Source organism: Strix aluco, chromosome 22, assembly GCF_031877795.1.
Source record: "Strix aluco isolate bStrAlu1 chromosome 22, bStrAlu1.hap1, whole genome shotgun sequence".
Taxonomy (NCBI): domain Eukaryota; kingdom Metazoa; phylum Chordata; class Aves; order Strigiformes; family Strigidae; genus Strix; species Strix aluco.
In genome coordinates, this window is record NC_133952.1 from 1,154,094 (window position 1) to 1,177,580 (window position 23,487).

The window sequence follows — 23,487 nt, forward strand, 5'->3', positions numbered from 1 at the left end:
CTCTCATCCTTTGACCCCCAAAGGATTAAAGCCTGGCTAATTCTTGGAGGCGTTCTCAATCCTGTGCTGCTGCTCAGGCTCGTGTTTGCACATGTTACAGGGTTTTCTAGGAAATAAACAGCCCTTGAACTGTCCCTGTGATTTTTGTTGTCATAGCTTCTTTCATATAAATGAATAAAATAAATCCGGGCATCTTCCTGTACAGAACCTGAGAGGTAAAAACCACTTTCACATTTGGAAACGTTTAGCAATTCCTGCAATTATAATTGGTTGCAGCTCTGAAAATAAAGCGCACATTTCTGAGACCCTCAAATATTTTTTTAAAAGGGAAATGGCTGGCTTATATTGGAGGGGAAGAAAATACATCTACAGTTGCACTGACGTTACCCCCCTTGGACAAGGGACCCGAAGTTGGTGCTTTGGGTCTTGAAAGGTGGTCGGCTGAGGATTAGCTTCTCTTTTGCTGCCCTATAAAGCTTTTTGCAGGACTCGTGTGTGGCAGCAAAGGAGGACAACAGCAGCTTGTGTCACCAGGGTGCTGGGGGCTGTGCCCTCGGGGGGCTGTGCCCTCGGGGCTGCTCAGGAGAAAGGCAGGGGGCAAGTGGGTCACAGCTCGCTTCCCCTCTGGATGAACAGGCCCTTGGTGTGAGAAGCCTTGCCCCTTTTCTGGGGAAAGGGGTGCTCTGATCAGATAAGAGGCGGTTGTTAGTCAGAAAAATTGGAGAATTATAGAGCCCGATTAAAACTTGGGTGTGGGTGAACCTCCAACAGTTGCAGTTTGGGCAGTCATGTAAAGTATGACAGTGTTTGAGCCTTTTGGAAGTGAGAAACTGAGTTATGGAAAAACCAAAAAATCCATGGTTTTTCTGCCAATTAACAAAGTGTGAGGTGGCTGTGTGAGTTGTGCTGGATTTTAATGATAGGGTGGGAGGCTGGAGGCTGTTCAGAGAAGACAGCTTTGGGAAAGACACATAGTGGTCAATCAGTGAATCCTTTTTTCCTCATCTGTCACCTATAAAAGAAGCTGTCCTGGCATTTGAGGTGACGGTACCTTCTTGGGAAATAGCTCCCCAAAATGGAGCTGCGTAGCACTTGGGATGAATCTGGATGCGGTCGGAGGGCTTCTGAGGAGGCTGCGCGATGGAAACAGCATGAAAATAACCCAGAGTGACTGAAGTTGCTCCACAGCAATGTTCCGTGGTGTCATTCGTCTTCCAGAAATCTCGGTGTCTGATCGGAGTCGTATCACTTTTTCTTTTCTGGAAAGAAATACAGACGTGTTTGTTTTAAAGGCAGGCCGCTCTCTGTCCTGGCCAGCCTCTTATCGTACCTTTCAGCGTGGGATATTTTTACTGGCCAGCCTAGAGCCGCAGCAATCCCGTGTTTACCCTGGCTGGAAGCAGGCGGTACCCCATCAGCCTGGCTTCCAGGGGTGAGATGCTGTCCTTCCTGGTCTCCTGAGCTGTTGAAAGTGATAATATTTGAGCACTCTCTGCATTAAATCATCTCCCTTTGAAGGCAGACCTCCCCAGGGCTGCACCAGCTCTTTCGGGAAGGTCTGCGGTACGTCTTGGTTACCCGTTTGGGTTTCAGCACCTTTCCTGTCGCCTCTTGCATCTTGGTGGCTTTTTGATCCTGTGAAGTGCTGTCAGGGTAGAGCTTTATCTTCTTTTTTCCCCCGCCACGTGGCGTTGCCTCCCTGCCACAAGTGGGGCTTTGCTGGTGCAGCAAACCAGAGGAGGAGGTTGAGCTGAGCAATATTATAGCAGCTGCAGAGACCGTTTCTGAACTGAGGGAGCAGCTGGGTTGTCCTGAACTCCTTCGTTATCTTCCACGTCTGGTAGATGAAAGGGTTGTAAATGGAGTGTTTGAGGTTTGGTTTGGGCTAAGACTCTCTCTAGGAGCTCCGTTCTTTGAGCTTGGGCGTAAATGGCCTTTCTGTGCAGAGGGAGGGGGTGTCAGAAAACCCGGGCTTTGCTCTAAGCCTGTCCTGCCTTCCCAGGGATCCTCGGGCCACCCGACGCTTGGGGGTCCGGTTTTTGGCGTACCCCAGCGGCTCCCCGCATGGCTCTGGGGTACCCGAGAGCTCTGCGTGCCGGGGGGCTGCGTGTTCGTGGCGGGGAGCGCCTGCCCATGGGACGGGGAGCACAGAGGCTGTTGTTATTTGCATCTCGGGCTGTAAATCAGCTGCTTGGCTTCAGCGTTCGCTTACTGAACACTTCACGGCGGAGTGGATCGTTTCAGCAACACTCAGGCTTTGGGGGCTCTTGTGTGGGAACTTTGCTGTGCTGTAGGGATGGGACCCTTCCTAATTAGCCTGGCTGCGTTTTGAAGGATCGGCCAGACCAAATCTTCTTTAGCTTTGCACGAAGAAGAGGTCAACTGTAAGCAAGCAGGGCCGTGATTAGTGTCTGCTCTTGCAAGGCCAGCTGAAATGGCTTTGTCGTCGCTTCAGGAGACCATTATTGTCTCTTTCTTTTATAGCGCTGCCCTCATTTACACAAGCGTTTGACATGCCCTCAGTGTTGTTTGATTGACTAATGACCCTATTTCTCCTGCTAATCTCTTGGAGCTGTTCAGTTGGAAGCCTTTGGGGTGTATTAGGGCATGGGCTCCTGGGGCAGAGGGGTGGCAGAAAGGGGTTTGCCGCAGCCTTCGGGCTGGAGGTGATTTCCGAAGAGGATCACAGGACTGCAAAGCACTCGAAGGTGGTGGAGTCAGAACAGGAAAGGTTTTGTCTTTGGAGGCAAAGAAAGCACCTTGCAGACTCTTCTTGGATCCAGGAGCCAGGGGCTTCTTTCCGAGATGGAAAGATACCACCGGCGAGCATGTGGGTGCGGTAACGCTCGCTTGGACTCGGGTGACTTCCCTGGGCCGAGGGGACCCCAGTGCCCATTTCAGAGTGACAGGAGAAAGATCTTGTGTTCGATGTTTCATGGGTTTACAGTTCACAAGGCCGATTTAAAATCTGTTTGTGGGATTAAATAGCAGCAATTGTTCTTCAGCTGTCAGTTTATTGGATAGATTCCACTATTAATAATACCAGGGCTAAATTAAGCAGAGCACTTCTCCAACAGCCAAGAAGTCCAAATACTTTTTATTTATAAACAGCCTCCTGATTCAAAGGTTTAGCCTTGTGCCTGGGAGGGGAGAAAATCCTGAGCCCCGAGGAGATTTCTGCCAGTCCGCAGCATTGCCGTGCAGCTCTGCCTACTGGGATTTTCTCTCTTTTTGGCTCAGGAAGGCCCTGGAACAAGGGCGGCTTGTGCAGAGCTCGGCTTCGTCCTGCACTATCTGCTTGTCCATCAGCCAAACGTTAGGTATTTAATAGCTGGCAAACAGGTAGCGCTGAGCTCTTTGAAAAAGTTAGTGAGAGGAAACAAGCCAAGGCTATGTAGGGGTTTATTCAGTTAAAAAGAAAAAAAAAATCTTTTGTGAAGTGAGTTTTGAAGAAAAGGGAAAATGTGCTGAAGCTGGGGGAACAGCTGGGGTGGTGCCTGCAGAACACGTTTCCTCTCCCTTCCCTCCGCAGGGCAGTCTGGGACCAGCGTCCTGCGCCGAGACGCACAGCGCGGCGTTCACCGCAAGCTTCCTGGCACGACCTCGACTTTACGGATCTGGACGCAAATGCAGGGCAATTACTCTATGAATAACTTCATAGTTCATATGATTCGAGTTTCTAAAGGTTAACTGGAGTACAGCAAACAGCCTTTTGGACATACACTATCACATTTAAAGTTGTCCAGCTTTATTGATGAGTGATGTAGCATACGCATAGGCAAAATATTACTGACACATTTGTTTAAAGGAACATGATAGCAAGTGAAAAAGAGCCATTAGTTTGAGACTAAAATCTTAGGGGCTTTAGTGAATTTGAAATATGGCTTGCTTTGTTCTTTTCCAGCTTTCCTTGGGTTGAACTCAAGGATTTCATTATCATTTAAAAGAGGTGATTATACTGGGTGAAGGAAAATGCATGGCTCGAGTCCTTCAGATGAGTTGTAGCCCGCTGCTTAGATTTTGGCAAAGAAATGAAAGAGGAATCCTATTGCTGACGTTGCACCAGTTTGAAATTTTCGTACAGATCTTTACTGCTCCTCATATTAAGATCCACCAGTGGTAAGAAAAGCTTGGAGGGAAACTGCTGGTTGTGCCACTTGGAGAAGACCAAACCTACACTGTGTTTGGAGGGATTAGTGCCCTGGGCCTAGTCACGTGAAGCACAGGATGCCATCTTCAGAGCCGTGCGTGTTTTCCCTTTAGTGAGGATTGAAACTGCTCAGCACCTCCCGTGATCACCTCCTTAATTATTACAGTGCCAGCCCCACGGCGAAACGTCAGGCCCCGCTCTAATCTCCTGGCAAGGATTCCCACACAGGTTCGCAGCCAGCTGTGACCAATTAAAAAGGCGGGGTTGTGTTTGCAAAACCTCAGCAACTTGCAAAGTTTAGCTCGGGGTCCGAAGAGCTTTACGTTTTTGAGAGCTAGGTAGTCTACTCTAAGTACTTTCTTCTCATAAACCATCTGTTGAAAATCAGACTGTAAGCATGGAGGTGAGTCAAGGGATATTTATATAGGAGACCAGCTTATTTTCCAAGCAATAAAAAATACTCCAGTCTAAAAATGGAGCTCTGGGATCTCGGTGTTTGGCCATTTTTTGGTACGGAAGAGAAAGGACACAGGGCAGCTGAACTCAGGACCTGTGATCTTCTGTTGTTTTCTGGGGATCTTGTGAAGATTGGCAGTGCGGGGATCCACACTGCCCGTAGGCACAAGGGAACAGTTCCAGCCAAAATAGGTGGTTTAGTGAGTGAAATGAGGAGTGAGGGCCAAAGCAGGAAAGATAAGCATCGCCGCAAACCGTCCTGGAATTTTTAGAATTAATTTATGCTTAAACACACAGTATGGTCTGTAATAAATCATCAGTACGTTATGCTTTCAATTTCTGGGTTTGGAAAGGTCAGAGAAAACATTTTATTTATTCATTATGCTGCCTTGTCCAAGGCATCTTTTTAAAGCAGTGTTCTCTAGCAGGTGATAACACCTTTCAACCAGCCTCTGAAACTCCTTATCTCCACCTCAGCCACAGGTTTTCCTTTAATTTCTGCTGCGTTTGTTGTGTTTCAGTCTGTTTCCTCTCCTTTGCTCTATGGTCTCAGTGTAATTTGTGTAATAATTCAAGAAACAAACATATGTTGAGGTTCCAGTCATTACAAATACTTTTTTTTTTTTTTTTTCTGGGAGGATGCTTGAAGGATTCCTGCTCCAGAGGTTTAATTAATGAGAGCTATGTGAGAAAGGGAGGACACTTTCCATATGTCCTTGATCCAAGTTCAAGTGCTTGTGCGTTCCTGTTGTGCAATGCAGGTTTTTCTCTTGGGCTGAAGCTCCCTGTTCTGCGCAGCCTTAACCCAAACGAAGCGGTTTGGTAGCGGAGGAGGAAAATCTCCCACTGGCACCACCACGAACAAATCAAGGGTGGCACCAGCCAGGGAAGAGTTTGTTAGAGTCGCCTTTTACTGCTGGGTGTGTTACAAAATTCAAAGGAGAAATGATATCTCTGAAGATGGGAATCCTCCTTCTCCTGAGACTGCGGCACCAGGCTCGAAGAACGAGCTCGGGAAGTTTGTGCCTCTGCAGCTCCTTTATCCCCAGGTTTTCTGTGTGTTTAGCTTGTGTTGCCTGATCACAGCTGTGTTATGGTTTTACATTCATACTGCAGTGCATATGTACGTGTATGCATGTGGATGAACGGCGGGATATCGTAGTACATACGTGGTTTATAATATATGAATACCACCTATAGTTGTATTTAAAGGTGTGTTTTGCATTTTAACGGTCCCCTCACTGGAAACATGGAAGTGATTTGCAGTGGGGTGACTATTTACCTGAGTGGGGAGCCTTTATCTCTCTAGTCCTGGAGGAGCTCGCAGACCCTTCGGGCGCAGGCAGTGCCCCGCGCTGCGGAGGAAGCCGAGTGGGGCCCCCGCTGCCCTCGGAGCCACCGCTGTCCCGGCCCACCGGGCGCCATCCGCGTGCGGTGCTCTTACCGGCACCGTGTTCGAGCTCGTAGGGACGTGGTTGGGGAACGAGCCGGGCCGTGCCCGTGCCGTCATCCCAGGCTCCGTGGTGTTCCCGCCGTGCCGGCCGCTGGAAGCAGGCACACAAGTGTTCACCAGCAGAAGTAGCTCTAGACCGAAGCAGGGTCCGGGCGACCCTGGCTCCTCTGGGGTGAGATCTCCCAGTCCCAGCGGGGTTGGTTTCCTTCCAGACATGCTTCACTTTATGGGGCTTCAGTTTCTCGTGGTTCAGCTTGCACACACGGACACATGTGCTGTATATTGCTGTGCAGCCGGTTTTTCTTTGCATAATTCGATGTTCGTGGGGCCTCTGTAACCCCTTTCCATTCCCATTGGCTACGGGGACACCTGTTAGACCCTCAGTCTCTATAAGCCAGCCAAAAAACTGTGCTGAAGGCCAACAGGTGTTTCTAGTTTGCTGTATGTGAATGCATATTAACTGTCTTTCTTCCCGCCTCCCCGAGCAAATAAAACCAGAGTTGAATCTGGAAATCCTCCACTCAACACCAGAACAGCAGGCGGCCCTGCACGGGGGTGCCAAGAAGCCCGAATAAGCTCCCCTCTCCACGGCGGGCCGTCTAGCACACTCACGGGCCAGACGCCGGGGCTGCTGGCCTTCAGCTGCTCTCTTAAGTAATGCGTTTGTGTTTTGCTTTCCATTTATTCTGGAACGTTAGCTGAAAAGCCTGGCAAGCTGCAGCTTCCAGGACGCCGTCGTCCCCAGAACACTGTTGGCTTTTGTTTGAATGTAGCAGGGCAGGGGCAGGCGGCTCCAGCTCCGTTCTGATTGTCCATCAGTAGTTTTGTGGTGGAAGCAGTTTTTGATGTTTTTCACCCTGCTGAGTGCGTGTGCCTTTCTCGGATGCCCTCAGTCCAGGTGTCTCAAAGAGGTCGTGTAGGTGGCAGAGACTTAAAACTTCCGTTGCTGGTTTGAGGTGGGACTCTGCTGCGAACAGAGACAACAAAGCGGTAGAATAGCCCATGTTTGCAGATTCAAACAGAGATTCTTTTTCTGTAGAGATTTAAGTGGCTTGCTGAAAGCCTGGCGAGATCATTAGCAGAGGTCCCAACCAGCCCTTGGCTCTTCTAGCCTGGAGCTGTTTCGAATCACTGATAATGGAAGTCAGTTATGCTGATTCATGGTCCTAATCTGATTGTCAGAGATCAAAGGGCCAAAATAATGCGGCCCTGTGTAATAAATGCAAGCGAGCGGTAGGATGCTGGGTTCCCTTCGCTGGTTTAACCATATAGTGTGCGGTGGATAAAGGGGACGGGTGGGTCTTAAGCTGTTAAAGAGAATCCAGGGGATATTGTGCCTTTCCTCGGCATACCACCCTGCTTTGTGGGGCCGGTCGGATTTCAGTGCAGCAGATGCTGAGATAATGGGTGCCAGATGTATGTCATTAGAGGATTCCTCTTTCTACCAGCTGCAAATTGTCCGTCACTTCCTCTGCTGTACATTTTCATCAGGAGAAGCTTGAATTCTCACAATTTACTGATATCGCAGATGTTATCAGGCTTCTCTTTAACTGGTGAGTACTGGGCTTGTGCAGCCCAAACCAATCACACGTGGAAAAGTCGAAGAATGTATTTTGATTTGTATTTGTTCAGGAGCTCAGTTATGATTTGCCTTGATAAACTTGCCCAGAAAATTATATTCTACATTTAACTTGTAAAATGAATCCCTAGAAAACTCCAAGGATTTAAGTGAGAGAATGCCGGAGATGTTTTTGTACTTATGTGAGAATAAGACATGGCTTTTCACTTTACGGTCTCTAGTGTAACTGGATACGCTCTTTAAAAATGCACATTTTTAAACTGAAGAAATGGTTAAAGAGAGAACATTAAGCCGTGCAGACAGTATGAATACAGAATGCATCACAGCATATTTAGGGACAAATCCATTATGAAAATATTCGTACTTTACACATGCTTTTAATCAGAAGGAGTCTGAGGTTTATGTGAGACTTCATATGTGTTGTTTCATCCGTCTCCATAGTACGCTCACTTAGATCTGTGAATGTACCATTTTCTAAGTCTTTTGAAGGTCATTCCGTCCCGCATGCATTTCCCAGACAGAATGCTTCAGAAAATTATTTTCTTGAAATGGTTTGTAAGGTCATTTTTTTTCAACCAAAAAAATGTTCGCTGTAAGGAAAACAATGGCACCGACTTACTTTTCTGAAAACTTTCTGCTACTGTTCACACCTTTCCCCTGGGCTGAGCTTCCGCTCGGGCCGTGTCTGGTTCGGGAGGCGAGAGCTCAGCGCTGTGCGGGCGGTGCTGGAAGCTGGCTGGGTGGTGTGGGGCTCCAACGGCCACGTCGTGGGAGATGAGGGGAAAAAGGACTCTGGTCTCTGAAAAGGAAAGTGTTTGGAGATGTTTGTGCCCCCGTTTCCATTCTGCCGTACTGAAACTTTCCGCGGTTGGAAATGCGGCAACTTTCTTGTGCAGCGTATTGGCTGGGACCTCTTTTAATGTAACAGCAGAGCGCGGTGATATTTGAAATGTGTAGGAGAAACAGATGTAGAAAATGATATTTGGGAAACAGCAGATCAGGTATTTTTTCTGGTTTGAAATGATTTAGGCATTATCCCCCTCCATTGCGGTCTGGGGACTGCCCTGAATTGCGCAGCAGAACACTTACTCCTAGCAAATAAATACATTATTTCCGCCTTTGTTTTTCCTGGTTGCTCAGGATCTCACCTCATTAATAGTGAAGATTTTGGAATGTCAGCGGTTTGGAGTATCTGGGTATCAGAGCTGTACAGTGGATCACTGAGCTCCATCCTCCCGCGTGGAGGTGTTTGGTTGGTCTCCAGTTCTGCCAGCCTGCACAGTGCTCCGGCTGTCCCCGCCGAGCAAACGGCTTTGAACTTAAACAACTGCTTCTTCCAGAAGGTGCATTTCAAGTTTAAAACATTATATTTGAGCTTTTTGTTTTTTAACTTGTGAATTTAACAAGAAGCAAGTAGCAATGACCCTTTCATCAGAGACAAAAGGAAGTGTGTATAAATGTCTTTTGTGCCTTGGCAGTAAACTTGCTGAGGACAACATAAAACGTGCTCATTAAACGTTCTTTAAACAGTATTGCTTTTTGTTTTCAGAAGCAATGTGATGTTTCATCCCACCATTAATTGCCTAATACCAATTATGGCATAAACAAGCCTTTTGCTGTTGTAACTTTTTCAATTTATTTTTCAAGGCTCTTACTCTTGACACCTATTATGCATCTGGGAACATGAGTGGCTTTTGTAGTGAAATATAAATAATGAGATCAGTGATCAATACTTTTACATAGACTGTCCTGTACTATAAATGTTACTGCAGCTCTTGAGAACCTTACAAAATGCTTCCCCCCATGGATGCTTTGTCATATTGAACTTAATTATAGGGAGACAAAGAGTCTCAGAGAAGAGTATTTTTTCCCATGAAGGCTAGTGGTTCTGATTTCTGGTTTGTTTTTAAGCAAAAATCAATCAGCTTATGTTGTTTGTATTGTTAGGGATAGACAGAGATTTATGGGTACTATATCAGACCGTATCCTCCTTCTGCTGGGGAAAGACCAAATCCAGTAAGCAAGAACTTAGAAAAAAACCTCAGGTTTTTACAGGCATCTGTTCGGATGCTTCTCTTTTGAATTCTCTGGAGAGTCTGAGCACGGTGTGTACGTAATGATACCTAGAACTTTGCTAAATTACAAGGGCACCTTACTTTGTTCACAGAAAGCGTTTTTCTTGAAATTCTCTTGACTGTGCTCATTTTGCAGCACTGTTGGGAGCAAAGGCAGCTGCGTTTCACCGGTACCTCCAGGGGGAAAATGGAATTGTCATTTGTGGCTGCAATATTATAGATCTGGAATAATTATTTTAAAGTCAATGCTTTGTTCCTTTTTAGATAAGGGGAGACAAGAACTTTGATTTCTTTGTCCTGTTTAGTCTTCTGCCTAACTACGGGTGCCTGGGAGAAACCAGGTTGGTGCCGATTTCGTGTTGCAGGAGAGGGGTGCCCACGGATGGGCAGAGCTCTGCAACGTGCACAGAGCAGCTGATAAAGCCGCCAACAGCCTCGGGTGCGTTAAGCATCCCAGCTAGACGGACTTGTGAAGTCGGTGTGTCTGTTGGTGTTTAGCTGGAGAAGTGGGGAAGGCAGGTGACGTGGCTGGGCCGTGGGGAGGCAGCGCAGCGAGGCAGGGACGTGTTGGGAGCCCGGCTCCTGCCTCCCACTGCACGCGCATCCGGCACTCCCACCGCTTCACTCATCTCTGCTCCCTGTCTGAACTCTCTGCGGCTTAGCCTGTTGCAACAGCATTTCTTCTGAGCCCTCCGAGTAGCTTTGGATGAATTTTCCCTTGATTCTGTGTGGCTCTCGCAAGGTAACTAGTGAGAACGAAGCTCCAGACTGTCTACGGCCTCGCCTCCGCAGGCGCGTGGCAGCAGGTCTGGGCGAGCCTGGCTGCTTTGCTGCGAGAGCAGGAGGCAGAACTGGGCTCCGTTAGAGGCAACATGCCGTGGGGACACACAGCTGAAGCAGAGCTTCACCCTGGCAGGAGCTTCTCTGCAAGAAGCAATTATTAACAGGACAAAAGTGCCGCTGACATTCACACCTTCATACGCTCACCCTTGGCAAATGCATTTGTGATCTCATGGAGCTGAGGTCACTTCAAAGATTTGGAAACTTTGAAGGAAGTCTCTTCAGCTTCTCCGTGAGAGGAATACAGGTTCTGTCCCAGGAGAGCCATCTTCCCGTCTTTCTGTGAAATGCAATTTTGGCCTTACTATGGAAAAAAAAATCATCAAACACCAGCCTGTTTGTTGAGCTCCCGAAGGGAAGCCTTGGAAAGGCTGCCAAGTGCAGTATATTTTTATATTGCATCCATTATACAATGTGTCAAAAAAGAATTCTCTCCACTATGGAGAGATATTTATAGTCCATAAGGTTTTATGGCAGAAGTTGAGAGTCTAAGGTTACTCTCGCTGAGACTAGTCAGGCTGTTGCCTCTGACTTCGGCGGGGGCAGGTCTTTAAAGCGTGAGGGCAACCTTTGTAAAGAAGGAGCCCGACTGGATGCTGTTACCATCCCGCCTCAGCCAGCGGAGGACCTTCAGGAAGACAAAGGGGAAACTTGCTGGAGTGGAGCCAGCGGCACGTGCAGGAGGCAGACAGGAGCCCGTCTGCAGGAGCCACAGCACCGTTTGTTAAAGGTTTAAACCATGGATGAGCTGGGCCTGGCAGCAGAGAGCCAGGAGCTCGGTAGAAACCAGTGGCGGGGTAAAGGAACGGGCAGAAAGAGGAGAATCTCTGGTGATGGGGCTGAAGCCTGGGGCTCGCAGTGGGCAGGAAGCTGAGGAGTAGGGAGTGGCATGACATCGATAGGAACAAATGTGTGTGTTCTGAGTGGAGTCAGAACATTTGATGAAAATCTGTCTCGCCCCTTAATGGCAGCTGCGTGGAAGGTACCTGGCACAGCCAGTTACGTGTGTGGAAGTACTTTCAGATCCATGTAGCTGTTCTCTCTTGAAGATGTTCCTTCCTCCAGGATGTCTGCACAGCCTGAAGAAGTAGCTTGCCCTGATCTAACAGGTATTTGCACACATTTCAGTGGGGAAGGGGCAATCCCAACAAGCCCTTCGCTTCTGCTTTTTGATGCAGATGAAGAGGTCGTAGACTTTCCTTTGAGTCTCCATTAGGTCAGGGAGATTCTGGGAAGCCCCTGGTCACAGTTTCACTGAAAAGATGATTCCCTTGTCCTGGAGGAGGCCCCGCGGCTGGGAAAGGCCGTGAGCTGAAATGCATCTCTGCCATGTGTTTACCCGAACTAAACCACTGAAACATTTGAGCTTAATGTTCCCATTCTTTTAAGAAATCAAATGCCTTAAAGAGTAGGCAAAAGCCTCTGGAACTTTTCATGGCTTAGTCCATCACGTCCAGGAGTCAAGTTTAAAAAGACCTGCAAAGCTTATGGTGTGCATAGGTCAACTCAGTGTCTTATGTAACTTTAAGTTCATAAAAACTGAAAGCCCTATATGATATTGATTAAATGTAACTTGGCCATCTTACATATTTGTTTTTGTGAGAAGTTTAAGGGGAGCCAAAACTGATAATGCAGTCCCTCGGGAAAGGTTGGCTATTACTAGACAAGGGATTTAAGGCTGCACATACGTGGTTGGTACGTGTGGGAATGGCACCGCTGTGATAAAATGAACCTGTGGCCTCTAGTCCTGGAACTCTCTAAACCTCTGCTGAAAACAGACAGTGCACGTATATGCACACGTGTGTGTGTGTGTGAATCTTTCCGTGTGTGCTGTTGCATTTTGTACATCGACATGTCTTAGCGAGCGTCGCAGAAAGGACTCGCCCGCGGCCCTTCCCATCCCAGCAGGTACAGCCTTGGGCTGTCCAGGCTATGGCAAGGAGAGCATGATAAAAAATTAGAAAAGATCAGATACATTGAAGGTGTTTGAAAAAATTACATGAAAATGACCAGCCAAGTTAAGATGATGTCAGTTTGGACAGAAAATTACAGAAGAAACGATGGATGAACAAAAAATCCTGTGAAAAGCGATGAACTGAGTAAGTTTTATCTGAGCACTGCAGGAAGCTCCAGAGTTGTGAAAGGTAATCTGCTCCCTGCGGACCAGGGCAGATCGCATCAGGCATATTCTCTTGAAAGGCTGTGCTCTTTCTCTAAAAAAAAAAAAAAAAGAGATTTCCTGGAGGTGCTGTCTGTCATGGCTGGTTTATTATGTCTCTGTTTGTAGATCAGGAGGAGACAGTGCGGTTGTCTGAGCATTTGGTATAATCCATGGGAGGACATCGAGTTTATGGATGGTTAGGTGGGCAGGGATGAGAATCTGGTTAAGAACTCCTGAAAGACAGGAAAATATATAATATATCCTTACAATTTCTCTTTTTCACACGCCTGGTTATACCCTTGTATTTTGCAACTCGTCTTTTCTACCTTCTGTACCCTCCTGCACCAGAAGCAGCTCTGCCCTGCCCGAAGCAGGGGCTGTGTCGCTGGTTTTTCTGCAGCAAGAATTGAGCAGTGGGGGAAGAGCCCCGTCCCTGAGGTCCCCGTCCTGGGGCCAAACTGGGTCACGTCCTCGGGGCCTCGCGCTCCCCAGGTCTGCAACCCCAACGGGCGCTTTCTCGAGGCAGCGGCGCGGTCGCAGGCTGATCTCCTGGGTGTGCCATGGGAGGAAGCGGGGTTTGAACGCTTGGGTGCCAAATCCCAGAGTGTGCCGAGTTGTAGAAAAGGGAAACAAAACAAAAATGAAAAAAAACCCCAAACAACAAAGAACCAAAAAAATCCCCACCAACCGTGGATTTTGCATGGAATTTCTGGTTTGCTGACAAACTTTTCGAACCAGTTTAGTGAGGAAGCAGCAAAGCTGCGACGCTGCCGTGGTTGTGCCACAGCCTGCTCTTGGCTCATCACTTTGGCAGATTTTCTGAGAGCAACTGGAAATATTTTCTTTCAACCCAAATTCAGCCACGCAGAAGCGTCGGTAGGACCCATGCGGTTCTGCTATTTCCACGCTTAACTGCTTCCCTTTTAGTACTAGATAAGGCATGTTCTCTTAGTTCCTTTAGGTTATCAGGGGTGCTTGTTATTAGGAGAATATTATGGAAACGTCATTAACCGGGCTGTGTTATAATGGCTATAAAACAGAGTGGCTCAAATTCTTGGGGTTTTTTTCCCAATACATCTGTTTTACTGAGGATATGCTACAGCAACTTGATTTTTAGAAAGTAATTATGCAGAGTTTCACCTCTGAAGTGAATTGATCCAGTTCAACACTGGCAGGGCCCTTTCCCAAGAGCTGTAAGTCTGTAAAATTTCATTACGGCCAGAGGGAGGGGATAGAGCCTCTCTGCTCTGCTCCGGAGACCATCCTTCAGCGCTGGGTTTCTCTTTCGAGAGCCTCCCTCACCCTCTGTCTGTGACAAAAAGTTTTCCCATTGAAGAGCTGCAGGATTATCCCTTTGGAATTAGATAAAAATTATTTTATCCCAATTTTAACCACCTTTGATCTATATAACCTGTGTAGCAGTTTTCTTTATCTCTTTTTTTCTGGTCAAACAAAGTGCAGCAATGTTTGTCTATTTTTTTTGTCTTATTGAAGGTCACTTCCCTACAAAAAAAAAAAGGAAAAAATATATACTTTTTTAAAGCTTATCGAGTTTTTTTTGGGAAAAAATTACAGATGGAAGTTATATATGTGTATGTATACAATACTATGCATGTAAGTGCAGATTCTGTTGGAAAAACAGATTTCACAGGTTTTATTTACTTCGGGATAATCCTTTCTAAGAAATTAATCAGGAATTTGGGAAGGTAGCCACCAGCCTTTGTTGGCTTGCAAGGTGCGTGTTGTGAGCTCTGGGGACCTGAACCATCCGCTTTCAGGAGGTGTTTCAGAAGCCCAAGTGCTCAGTCCGGGTGGGGATGCTGCCCTACCAGCAGGACGTGACAGAAAGCTTCTAGGCTTGTAAATACTAAATGTGAAGGCTCAGTCTTACTCTCCTCTAACCGGGAGTTTACCACAAAGTTCTCTTTGTGGCCAGCTCGTGTTTACTTGCAATTGTATGTGCTGAGAGGGAAAAAGGCAGAGCTGGCCGTGGAATGGAGAAAATCTCTTGCCAGCTCCTCTCGCCTGCCACACTGAGCGATTTTACTCAATTAAGGGAAATTAAGCCACGTCAAAACTTAACCTGCTGGGATGGGGAAGAGGTTGGCACATTGGCACCAAAGTTTGGACCCTGGTCCTCCTTTCCAGGGCAGTGCGAATGTGCGGAGCGCTGAGATGATTTGTGTGGTCTGGAGCGCGCTCACCGCTCATGGGCCATCAGAATAATGTACAAAGATGCTCCTTTTTCTATCGAGGGTCACGTCCGCTGCCCTGAGCCCCCAGAACGTGGCTGGTGAGTGTGTGCTTTTGAGCTGGGAGATGACTCTGTCGCTTCATGGTGTGTTTTCTCGGTATGCTGGAAAGGGGCAGGCGGTGTTCAAGGGAAAGCCAGATGCTACAAAACTGGGGCCTCTTGGCATTTAAGCTGCCTTCAGGCCTTTTTACAAGGTGTTGTAAAGTCGCTTGACAATGGGCTGTGAATGTTAATGGTCTCTTAGCCCAAAGGCAGATGGAAAAGTGAGGTTTTTTGTTATCAGTTTAAGTAGAGGGTTTCTTTCATGTGGGAGTGTGTAACTTCCATAAATAAAATACCAGATGTGCTTGAATTCTGTTTTCCTTAAAATGACTTGGGCATTTGTATAAAGGATAGGAATACCTACTGTTATCAGTGTTTTATTTGAAGCCTTTCCTAGCAAAATGTGTCCCAGTGAGTTTGTGAACGTCAGGTTGATGCAGAACGGGTACCACCACCATCGTGTTCAGCCTCGGTCCTGGCTAAGCCAGGCTTACCTGTCATTCCAAATCCCATCGCCCAAATGCGGATCCTCCAAAACGTTTGGTTTCCCAAGAAATGCAGCTCTGGTTTTGATTTGGAGCACTGTCAGCCTCGGTGGTGGCTGGAGCCCCGGTGCAGCGTGGGGAGAGGCTGCCCCTGGCGTGGGGCTGGGCAGGGATGGGGGCTCCCGGCACACACCGTGTTTGGACGGGGCAAAGGGGACCACAGGACCTCAGGTGGTCCTGAGAGCGAGTGTCCGAGCCTAGTGCTGATGCCACAGCAGTCCTAAAGGTGAGCCCTAAACCCGGCCCAGCCTCTGGTCTGTCCTGGCTGTGCACAAGAGCGGTACCTCGATGCATTTCAAAGGACATTTCCGAGCCAGGGCAGAGAGAAGTGCCCGAAGGATGATCAGTACAGGCCAGCAGAGCTGTGCGGTGCCGTGCAGAAGGAAAGGCATGATCAGGGAGGAGAGGTAGTCGCTGCCCATTCTGATACTGGGAGGGATTTGGACTCAGCTGGGGACTGAGAATATATTTGAAACAAATCTTGCACAGGTGCAAGGCTAAAGTAGCAGCGTGAAATTCTCCCAAGGCAGATGAATTTAGTTTTATGAGAAACATGGTCATTAGTTGGGTGCGACTGAACTTCTGTAAAACGTCTAAGTATTCCTCTGCAAAGCTCCTTAAAAATACGGATGGATTTTTTTTTTTCATTTAACTAAAATGATATATTTCTATTCATATTGCAGCCCTGCCGCATGGGTTTCTTTGAATGTTTGAAGGTCAGGCTGTATCTGGAGAGGATTATACAATGCAGATTTTATCACAGGGCCCTTGCAGTTGTTCTTGGCCAGCGTGGGCACTGCGTAGGTAGGCGATTCCTAAAGATAACGAGCGTGAATATAAACTACTGCAGTGCTTTAAAACCTGCAGTGCTGGCTGCCTGGAGGGAGCAGGGAGCTGGAAGAGCGAGGGGATGGCTGAAGGGTGTTGGAGCGCTGTGCGTGCGTTCTGAGAGACGCTTCTGGTTGGGGCTGAGATGCACCAGAAGAGCTGCCTGGGGACTGGTTACACAGTGCTGCCTTCTCTGGGAGTTCTTTGGGACACAGAGAACAAACCGGATATTACCAGTTATATTGCATGTATAGCTCCTCTAATCAACCTCTGATTCCTGCCTACCTTTAATTTAGTGGGGATGTGAGTTACCTGAAGATTGGCGTTTTCAAATGAGCACAGATTATCGGAAAAAAATGTGTTATGTGCATGAAAGCTCGGTACAATATTCTCTTATGTGTTCCTAACTCTTTCTTAAAAAATAAAAAGCAATCTTGTATGTGTTCTACAGACAGAGATGAATTGAAACCAAGTTTTAACAGAAGTCCCGTAGGAAGTTTCGTATTGAATTTATTTCCGTTGACATGACACTTCAGTAAATGTACAAATAAAACTAAGGATAGGAAGAGCCTTTCTCGGGGAGCAGGTTTCCGGGAGCTCCTTGACATCCTCTGTGCGTGACCTTGGAGATCAAGTATAGGTGGAGCCTGTGGGTGTGAGTCAAGGCGACCCATACTTGGTTTCAAGGGTCTGCAGGGAACCGACGGAGGGGATGGGGCAGAGCGCTGGGCACGCTCCCGCTGCGCGTGAATCCTCTGCTCGGGGGAAGGTGAGTGCGTGAGAGTGGCCGTTCATTGCCGAGGTCTGAATTGACTCACTGGTATTGTTGGACTTCTTTTGTTTGGAAAAATCACCCAATGCAGGTGAAAAGTTGCATTTCCCAGGTGATAGGAGCTCTGCAAGTAATCTGGACACAGAAACTGCATCTGAATAACCTGCAGGTCTCGTGCAGGCCTGTCTCCATTTACCTCTCCCCCCCACCACTGAAGCTTTGAGCGACCTGCAGCAGACTTAGATCTGTAACCTCAAACCTTTATGGGTGGTTGTGCCCCTGCAGTCACATTTCCAAGCACGGGTAAGGCTGTTTGTGGTCATTTCATACCTTGCTGGTGTGCCACGTGCAACTTCACACTCTTTTCTTCCCCAGGCTTGTTTTGTAAAAAGATGTGCAATGTTCAAGTCCAAGGGAGGATCACAGTTGCTCAGGCTGGATTTGAATTATGGAGTTTGGACAGACTTTAGCCAGAGTGACACTCTTTGACTGGATTCCCTGCGAGAAGTGTGAGGGATCTGTGAATTTTGCATGGCTTCAGTGGGAAAGGGTAACTTGGCCCTTTTCGTGCTCAAACCCAGTCCTGGTTTCCTTGAAAGAATTTCAGACCTTTTAGTGAACTTGAACTGAGTTTTGAGTTCATCAGGAAATACGAGTCCAAGAAAGTTCTAGGCAGGATTGATGTTGTAGCAAGAAAAGTTGACACGAGGCAGTGATTTCAGGAATACGTGGTCCGTGGGCCTGGCCTGGGGCTCAGCTGAAGCAGCCCTGGGTTTACCTGGTGCTTCAGAGCGGGGAGGCGGCAGCGTCTGCTCGGAGTGCCCGGCGTGTTTGGTCTGTTGGCAGCACGTGCTGTACCATGACCTGCGCCTGAAACCCGCACCCATTCCTGCAGCGGGGCACCTCAGGCACCATTCCCGGGGGAAAGGAGAACAGGAGAGCGTCTGGAATCCTGGGTGGCAGATGGCATGCCTGCCTAACATCCTTAGGGTAAGTCACGCACACGGAGTGAGGGGATGCCTGCAGCCATCACACCTTTCTGAAATACTAATGGATTGTTTCAAAGAGGCACGGCAGCCTCCAGGGATTAATATATAATCTTTCCTCCCAAGGGCCCGTGGGGACCGATTCCAGCACAGCTGCTCCTAGTTAGCTCGCAGCTTCAGGAGGTCCAGGTTTGATTTAGGGACCAACCTTTACCACTCTTTGTTCGTGACACCTGGCTGGTGGTGACAGCTGATTCATAGTGCCTGGCAGAGGCAAAATAAATCTCATACTTCTGTGCTGGGGAGTTGACTGCAGTTTCAAGGTATCCTTTGTCCAAAGATCTTATAACTCAGGATGGCCAAACAGCCCCACGCTGATGGTACCAAAATAGTTAATGTCAGGCTCTCCCCCTTTTCAAAACAAGGATGGGCGTTAGTATCTCAGAGCCACTTTTCTGCCATGATTGGCAATTAACGCCCTTGGAGTGCAATGGCAATTAATGCTCTGAAGTGCAACAGTGGCAGCCTTCAGGTGTGGGAGAACCAGCACTGAGCCTCCCAGCCTGTTGTGAGCTTTCACACTTTGGCTGATCGCCCTGAGCGGGGCACTGGGGTTCCCTCCTTAGGAGAGTCGGGGTGTGAAATCAAACCGCAGTTGGAGCAGAGGACGGCTCTGAGCTGCAGCAGCTCCTGGGCAGGAGCGAGAGGTTGGGATCCCGGCGTGCGAGGGAGTCAGGCAGTGTGTGGTGAGTTGGTGGGGGAGGAATGCTCTTCGTTTTGTTTATGAATCGTATCTTTCAGTCATGGAGGAAGGAAGTTTCATAATGCTTTGATAAGTACAAGCTCTAAGAAACTGAAAGTAGTGTTTGCAGAGTCTAACCACAGTGCTTATTTTTACAAAACATGGAGGCAAGAATAACTCCTGCTCCCGCTGTATCCTTCTGGGGAAACGTGGTTTATGGAGAATCTGCTGAGATTGTGTCCATTTAAAAGATTAAAGGGAACTTTATACAAAAGCTGCTGTTAAAGAATAAGAATAACAAAAACCCCTTCAAATATGCTGGACTTCAGCTGCATCCAGCACATACACAGCAAAGCTACAGAGCCCTTCGAGCTCAGCGACGAGCTCCTCTCCGTCAGTTTGCGAAACCAGACAGCAAAGCCCTTCGAAAAGCCAGCGGCTGATTTGTGGCTCTGCTCTGAGTTGGGTGACATTGAGTCCTGCTGTGGGCCCAGAAAAGGTCAGGTTTTCAGTTAAAGGCACCTTTGTGATTTGTGGTTGTCTAGTTGATTGGGTTTTGCATTCATTTGCCTCTGAAACATCAGGCGTGAGACCCGGCGTGCAAAGCATACCCCGAACAAACAGCTGCTCGAGTCCTTTCAAAATGCAGCTGCTGTTCTCTGTAGACATTCATTTGAGGTAAACATACTTCATGTTGCCCAAATTGGCTTTGTTCCTTGCTGTTTAGGACGTCTTTCCCTCTCCCCTTATAGTTTCTGTCTAACCATAAGGTCATAGTCTGGATTTATGGCCTCGGAAAGGTCTCCTCCACAGCGAGAGGTTGATGTCACAGGCGTAGCTGTAAGGTGTTGCTGGGTGAGAAGCTGAGCAAGAGGATTGTTAAACCATGAAACGTTATGAGGATGAGCAGGACTAAGACAGCCAAATTTTGGATCGTGAACTTCTCCCTGAATGCTCCTAGCAGGCTACTTGCATTGTGGAAGGACCTTCAAACCGCTAAGCCTTTCTTACTCCTCTTTCCTTGCCTAACTCAGCATGACAGATGCTTCATTGCCTCCAGCTGCCCTTTTAGCTTTTAAAACACCCGGTTTTCAAATTCTTAAGCCTTCTCTGAGTTTTACAAAATCCCCCAGGGTCACATTTCCTAATTCCCCTTCTGCTCTCCATAAGGAGTCAGTAAGTATTTCTCTGAAATACTGCATTGCCCAGTTGACGTGTCTAACCACCGATACTGTTTGTGGAAATAGAAACCATGTGATAATGGTTACAGGAACAATGGACAGAGCAGGAACAAGAATTTCCTCTTGTATTTGTGAGAGTTGCTCACAGCACTCGGAATCACTTTTCTTACAACACATAAAACAGGGTCCGTCGTGTCACCTGTTAGTGTAGCTGCCAGGGCCGGCGTCTCTCTTGAAAGCAGTTCAGAGTAGGACAATCCGTAGAAGTCTTGCTGGATCTTTGCTGAAAGTAGGAAAGCCTTCAACTGGTGAACAGTTACTTCCGGAACTGGTTAAAAAAAACTCTTCCTCTTCCAGTTGTGACAGTAACACACCTTTCTTCAAACCCATACTGCATGTAGGCAGTTACTATACATGAAAGTCTAATTAAAATGGATGGAGTTCCTGAATTCATACTTTTAACACCTGTAGTGTGAAAATCCATTGTCAGCGAGTGGGGAGGGAACGGCTGGGTAGGCTCCTGCTAACCACCTGGTAACCTCTCTTGCACAAAGCCTTTGGAATGAGCCGTGGCTCTCCTGGGGCTGGCAGGGTGCTGCAGTCAGAGGATTAAGCAAATATAAACCCTTGGGGATTTCATTAAGCTCCAGCAGGTCTTAGGATTTCTGAGAAGTAAAACAAAACTTGCATGGTCTGGTGTTTCAGAAGTAGGGAACTCCCAGTCCGGGCAGGACTGAGTGAGGAGAGGCTGAGGGAGTTAGACGGTGGGTCTCTTTGATCACATCAGCCTTGTTTTGATCACTGTCCTTCTCTAACTCTATTCTTGGCTGGTAGTACATATAATTCCTTTTGGCTTGACAGGTTAGCGCGCTACCCGCAGACACCTTTTATTCTGGTTACGGCAGGAGTCTGTTTCCACTGCAGGGCATTGCTGCGCGGCTGCCGTGAGCTTTCCCGCGGGTGGGGGACGCGCTGCCGGCGGAGCAGAGCGTGGTGGGTGCTGGGGCTGCCCCCCCAATTCAGTGTCCAACCTCTCTTTGCATCTAAGGTGAAATTCCACCCGGCGCTCGCAGGAGCGACCGGCGTCGTGTAGGGCTGTTCAACGGAGCGACAGTTGCTTGAGCCGCGGGGTCCGAGGCGGCGGGTCCCCGGCCGCAGGGAGCGGGATGGGGCTGCTCTCCCAACAGCTCACCACCGTACCTTTTTTTTTTTTTTTTCTTTCTAACAGTGCACAGGTCCCCCACTGCCTTTGGGGGGGCGTGTGCTCGCAGGGGTGCCTGCCCTTGCCCTGCTCCCCACGGCTCGTCAGAGGATCCCGTCTGCGTCTGGCCGTGGAGGCAGCAGCGCTTGAGTCGGGCTCTGAGCTCAGAGCAGATGGAAACGGGGCTGGCTCCCGACAGACCGCGAGCTCTGGCGGCTCTGGGCGAGCAAAAGAAAACCAAGATTTATCTGCAGTAGCAGAAGGAAATGTACAGAGTACAGTATGGCCGAAGCATGCATTTTTGGCAAAGCTACAGCTCATTATTCTTCCATCCAGACCAAGTGCCTTAAAACAGTATCTGTCTCCATTTTTCTCCTTTCTTTTAAGGAAATGCTTCTTTACAGAGCAAAAAAAGTAGCTTCTTAAGCACAAATACATTTTTAGAGTGCCTTGCTTAGTGCCAAATGTCAAGAATTTGCCAACAACTGATAAATCTTTTCAAAACCTCCCCGTCTATTCCGCATGTCTAACTGAAACTTGGCATTTCCTAATCTGGGGTTGATCTTGATCTGTAACTGAAAAGAATAAAACGGCCTAACGTTGATGTCCCTGTTCCCCCACCGTTTTGTAGGTGGAAGATGGTTCGGAGACAGAAGATGTTTTGGTATTTCTCCCAGGGCCTGAGGACTCACGGGCTGTGTGGGAACAGGGATTTGGAGCCCAGCGTGGGAGCAGCTCCCGCTGCCTGCGCTTGCCCGGAAAGCCTGGGCAGCTGGTGCCCAGGGGCTACTGAGTGCAGGTCTTGGAGGCTTCGGTCTGTCAGTCTGGGGTCACAGAGCCAGCCCATATGTTGTACATTGGGAGCCTTGGCAACTCACACAATCTATTTTTTTTTTTTTGGACTAATTAAAGTAGCTCTCATGTGTTTTGGTGAGGTGTGAAAACGCTTGACTGGAAAGCATCTCCAGTGCTTATGAATAGCTTCCAGATGGGCTTTTGGGAGGAGGATGCTTCAGAGTTAGAGGGGAAGTGCAGATTTCTGCTCCTTTGGGTCCCCAGTTGTTAAATCCCTTGGAGGAGAGGAGGGAGCCTGTGTTTAGGTAACAAGGCAAACAAGGGGGGTGGCAATTCCTCCATTTTCACCTGACGATTAGTCATTCACTCTATTAAAGGGTAATTTGAGAAAGGTGCTCTGTGTTCCCTAAAGGAACGCCCCGCTGAGGTGAAGAGAAAGCTCTGGTTTCAGTAGGGTAACATGATTTATTCCGGACTTGGGTTACAAATGTTAGTAGAAAGTGTGTACTAAGTGGATATTTTAATTTTTTCAACCTTTTAGTTTAGCCTTCTCTGGGTTAATATGATTCAGGCAACTTGTGGGGGAATTTTAGTGGAAAGGTAATAGTAGTTCTACCACTCTGATTTAAGATGAGAAAGTAAAACTTCTAAATCAACAGATTTTTAATGTAAAAAAATTGGTCTTCTCATTCTCATGAACAAGGTGGCTGTTACAGAGTGAGGCATCGTGTTGTGATAACGAATATGTTTCTATCTACGTAAGTGCTGGTGCTCATCCAGGGTAGGAATCTTTGGGGTAGTGACATCGTCGAGGATGCATCGAGGGGGATCATTTTGTACTGGTTAACGTTCGTTCTTACCGCACTGCAAAGTCAATAATAGGAGAGCAGGGTGTAATAAAGGCAGTTGGCTTTGCCCTCGCGCAGCCGCAGCTCACCCGGGCTCCCCTTCTCCTCTCTTCCAGACGTGAACGAGTGCGAGGTGGGCAACGGCGGCTGCGAGTCCCAGTGCTGCAACACCATCGGCAGCTTCTACTGCAAGTGCGCGGCGGGGCGGAGGCTGGGGCAGGACGGGAAGGCCTGTGCAGGTAGGGACGGGCCAGGCGCCGGCAGCGAGGGGCTGCCCAAGGACAGGCTTTCGCGTCTCCTCTCTCGTACCCTGCGCGCTCCTGAGGTGGTTTAACAAAGTGCTCCCTTCCCGCTGTGCGCCCCGAGGTATAAATCGTGGTCAGAGAAGGAAAGCCTGACCTGGAGAGAAGCGAAGTTTTCAGGGTGGGATCTGGATCCTGCTGAAGTCGATGGCGTGTATTTTATTGCTTCGAAAGAGATGAGATTTCTCCTTCGGAGTCTGTATCATCACACTGTTCCCTGTCTTCCACTTTAAATCTCCTGCTTTCAAACCCGAGTGGAAGAGAAGACGCAGTTTTG

The 23,487-nt window shown here is 48.1% G+C and overlaps 1 protein-coding gene across 1 annotated transcript in view; it reads left to right on the forward strand.

The window, feature by feature from the left end:
* Window positions 1–23,487, forward strand: part of MEGF6 (multiple EGF like domains 6) — a 102,903-nt gene that overhangs the window by 24,299 nt on the left and 55,117 nt on the right. The window contains exon 6 of the mRNA XM_074848395.1: window positions 23,025–23,147. Coding sequence (XP_074704496.1) covers window positions 23,025–23,147 — 123 coding nt within the window. The remainder of the gene's footprint in view (window positions 1–23,024; window positions 23,148–23,487) is intronic.